This window comes from Loa loa (assembly GCF_000183805.2).
Source record: "Loa loa unplaced genomic scaffold supercont3.528, whole genome shotgun sequence".
Lineage (NCBI taxonomy): Eukaryota > Metazoa > Nematoda > Chromadorea > Rhabditida > Onchocercidae > Loa > Loa loa.
Window position 1 is genome coordinate 29002 of NW_018108708.1, and position 3561 is coordinate 32562.

The 3561-nt window shown below is 32.3% G+C and overlaps 1 protein-coding gene across 1 annotated transcript; it reads left to right on the plus strand.

Annotated features, from left to right (window-relative positions):
* Positions 1-917: 917 nt before the first annotated feature.
* On the plus strand, positions 918-1560 carry LOAG_18787 (zinc finger protein; the record flags this gene model as incomplete). The annotated part of the gene is made up of 2 exons (XM_020451449.1): positions 918-1049; positions 1288-1560. 2 exons carry the CDS (start codon positions 918-920, stop codon positions 1558-1560), a joined length of 405 nt encoding a protein of 134 aa, XP_020304765.1.
* Between the last annotated feature and the right edge of the window lie 2001 nt (positions 1561-3561).

Genomic DNA, 3561 nt, shown 5'->3' on the forward strand with positions numbered 1-3561 from the left:
TACTCTTTTTTAGCGTAAGTCGAAAATGAAAATTTCTAATTCATTAATCACCAAGACCAAAAAATGATTATTCAATTGCACTGTATACGGTATAGCTTTCCTGAGTTAATGAATATATGACAAGCAGATAAACTGCATTCCATGCGTGAAATATTATACAAAGTGGAAGCGAATTTTTGACAACGAAAGGCTTTTTTTTTAATGACAACACCTGAAGTATCCTTTCATTTCATTCAAATATAAATGCATTCCTTTTGTGCCTTGTGATACTTGATTGCGTCACTGGAAAAAAAAGGCTAATTTTTCAGTCACGAATGATTTTAATGAAAGAGTATGACAGGGAAGGTCTGTGCTTCTATACATACTATAACAGTGCCAAAGGAATGCAAATTGATAGGAATCCTCATGCTTCCATGCTATTTTACTGGCCTCATGTTGATAGACAAGTTAGTCTGAAAGAGTGCTTCATGTTAACGTTGGATTATTAGGGTCGTTAATGACTTGGGAGTTCTTGATTGAGGAAAACATGTTACGTTTAATGACCGAACAGTGATCTGCAGTTTGTATATTTGTTTGTTTCCTTAGTGATTGTTTTTTGTGTTATATAATTTAAAAAAGAAAAAATTGTGTGAAATTACTAAAATATCATGCTATGTATTGCAACAATTCTTCAAATATTAAATTTTAGGTTCGAATGGAGGGCAAACTTGAGAAATTACCTGTTGAAGCCCCGAAAGCTTACTGGTATCCAATTTATCTGCAACCCTTTCATGAGCTTTTCGTCGGGGATTAAAAGCATATTCATCAACTGTCAAATTAGAGATAGGAAATTTGAATGTAAGAGAAAAAAATATGAGAAATACTGCTAACCGCACAGATCAAAAGCTGCAAAGCTGCAAAATTCAATAAATATTGCAATGCAGAAAACGAAGCCAAACTGCGGCAAAGTGTCCATTTCTTTTGGCGCAGTGAGGCAGCATTTAGAAAATATTCGTTCTAGACCTAACTGCAACACATCCACAATTCGGGCACATACAATGCACGAAATGGTTTGTAAGTATCAGAAATTGCGCGGCATCTTCAGTGCTACCATCAAAACAGATGCCAATTTATAGTCTCATTTTAACATTGGTTTTTTGATCTGTTTTGTTTTCATTCTCTTTACTATGCAACATATCATAAGAGTAATTAGTGACAGAAACGGCAATTTTTTTTAAATCAATCCTTATTAAAAATTGGACTGCATATTCGATCCTTCATGATCGCCTGATGTTATGAGTTTTTCAGGAAAGCGAACTCATGAGTGTCCACATGTCAGATGTGCTTTTCACACGAACAGTTGCAAAGAATATAGAAAACACTGAAAAACGCACGGCAAACGATTTATTTACGAATGTAAAGAACCCAATTGTAGAAAACAGTACAATCATAGCACATCATTTTACTCTCACAAGGAAAAACATCAACCTAAACCTCAATGCGAAAATTGCACAAATCCTTCAGCCGCAAGTACAACTTGAAAAGACACATGAAACGATATGCTTTATAACTTCTCGTTAGTTTTGCGAATTTAGAGAAATTTCAAGTTTCGAAGTTTAGCCAAAATAAAAATTCTCACTTTAATATTGAAATTTGTGATCTGTCTTATCCTTATTCTTTTCGCTATCCCATATTTCATGAAAATAGTGGCGTGAACTTCTTGGTTGATAACGATACATTACTACTCGAAAATGAGTATCCCGCAGTCATTTGAAATCCTGTTTTTCCATCTTCTTCTTTTAGTTTTGCAAATGTTTGAGTTAACGATTTTCTTTAATCAAATTCTTTCGTCCAAATGTCGCGCCTTTTCCTTCTACTTTAATTTTTTGATCCGAACAATGTAAAATTTTATTTGGTGACATCATATCATTATAATTTTTCTGCTATTCGCACTTGTAACTGATTGTTTGCAAATTTTCATCATGTATAAAAGTAAGTAACAAAAGACAATCATTAATCCAACTAATGATATGGTGTCATTTTATTTGGTCAACTTGTTTTTATAATCATTTCATTGAGACTTCATTTTATTTTGACAAAGATATGTAATACACAAATACATATCTTTAATTATCAAATGTATCAATTATTGATAAATAAATTGCAACAACGAAGTGCCATTGATATGATAATGGATGGCAAAATTAATTGAAAAAGGAATAAGCAAAAATTCCTACAGCAAGAATATGCAAATCATTCAGTAAAAATATTGGATTAAAGAACACAGACAGGATTGTACAAATTCAAAACTCATTCAACCGCTGACGTTTAATGTCAACTACCCACCATTTTTTATTGATGTAAATATTGAATCCTTTATACGAGTCATCCTAAAATTTACATTCATGTCATAAGAATTTGAGCACCAAGGGAATCTGCAAATCTGATGACAGCGACGGTGAATTTGTTGAAATTTGATGTCGAGAATTTGCTGAAATTTTGTGTAGATTTGTTGAAATTTTTTTGAAGTCTAAGGTCTTTTTATTATTTAGATATTGATTATAAGGAAATGCAAAAAACAGATTGATAAAAGAGCACAGACTGAATTGAATGAATTGGCCGACCTACTCAGACCTTCTCTTGTCCTACAAATAAGCTTGCGACTTTTGAGTCATTAAGCCAGTGACCTTTCTGAATGAAATTTATCTCAAAACGGTATAAACAGCTACGGATTCATGTCTGAATTAATTGCTGAAACTGAAGTATTTCAAATCAGTGCGCTGACAAGTGAAGTTCCATCAGTGGCATTTTATACTATGTGTATAGCTATAGGTGTATTTTATTGAACACACTAAATTAAAGTGTGCCAAATTAAACGTATAAAAAGTAGTGCAAATAATTGCAAATTGAATTAAACCCTAGAAATCAAAAAGAAGAAATTCCGTCGGAAACTGCGCTATAGTTTGCAATTGATGGCTTTCAGAATCTCATTCCTTATTGAATCAACAGATTCCACACGTACTGCATGGGTGATAAGAACTTTCTGAATTTCCGAAATAACAGCGATAGCTTAAAAATTTATAAATCAAATTGCCTAATTATGCACAAAACTTTCCTTGCAGATGAAGTGTCAAAAATTCTGGAGAAAATGATCAAAGTAACAGATCGAGGATTGATTGAAGCTAACAGACAGGATTATTCAGTACCATGCAGATTAAAAATTCATTCAATCGTTTAATGTAAGCTACCAAACAGTTCACAAAAACGAGAAATTTTGTAATGGCGCTGCCGATAAGTTATCTCTAAAATGCATTGACACTTTAAGTTTAGTTGTATTTGAGAAGAATATGATATCGGATCGATCTGAGAGTTCCTAATTAATCTGGCCTACAACTGATTGCTTAATTTGTCTTATAGGGAAACAAAACTATGGCTTAAAGCATGCAAAACAATTTATCTTTGCATAATAATTTCTATGTTAATATATCATCCTATAATTTTTTAATTATGGACGGGAACTATGAATATAATAATATGCTAACCTTAACAACTTCATATACGTCTAATAACATTAAAATAATT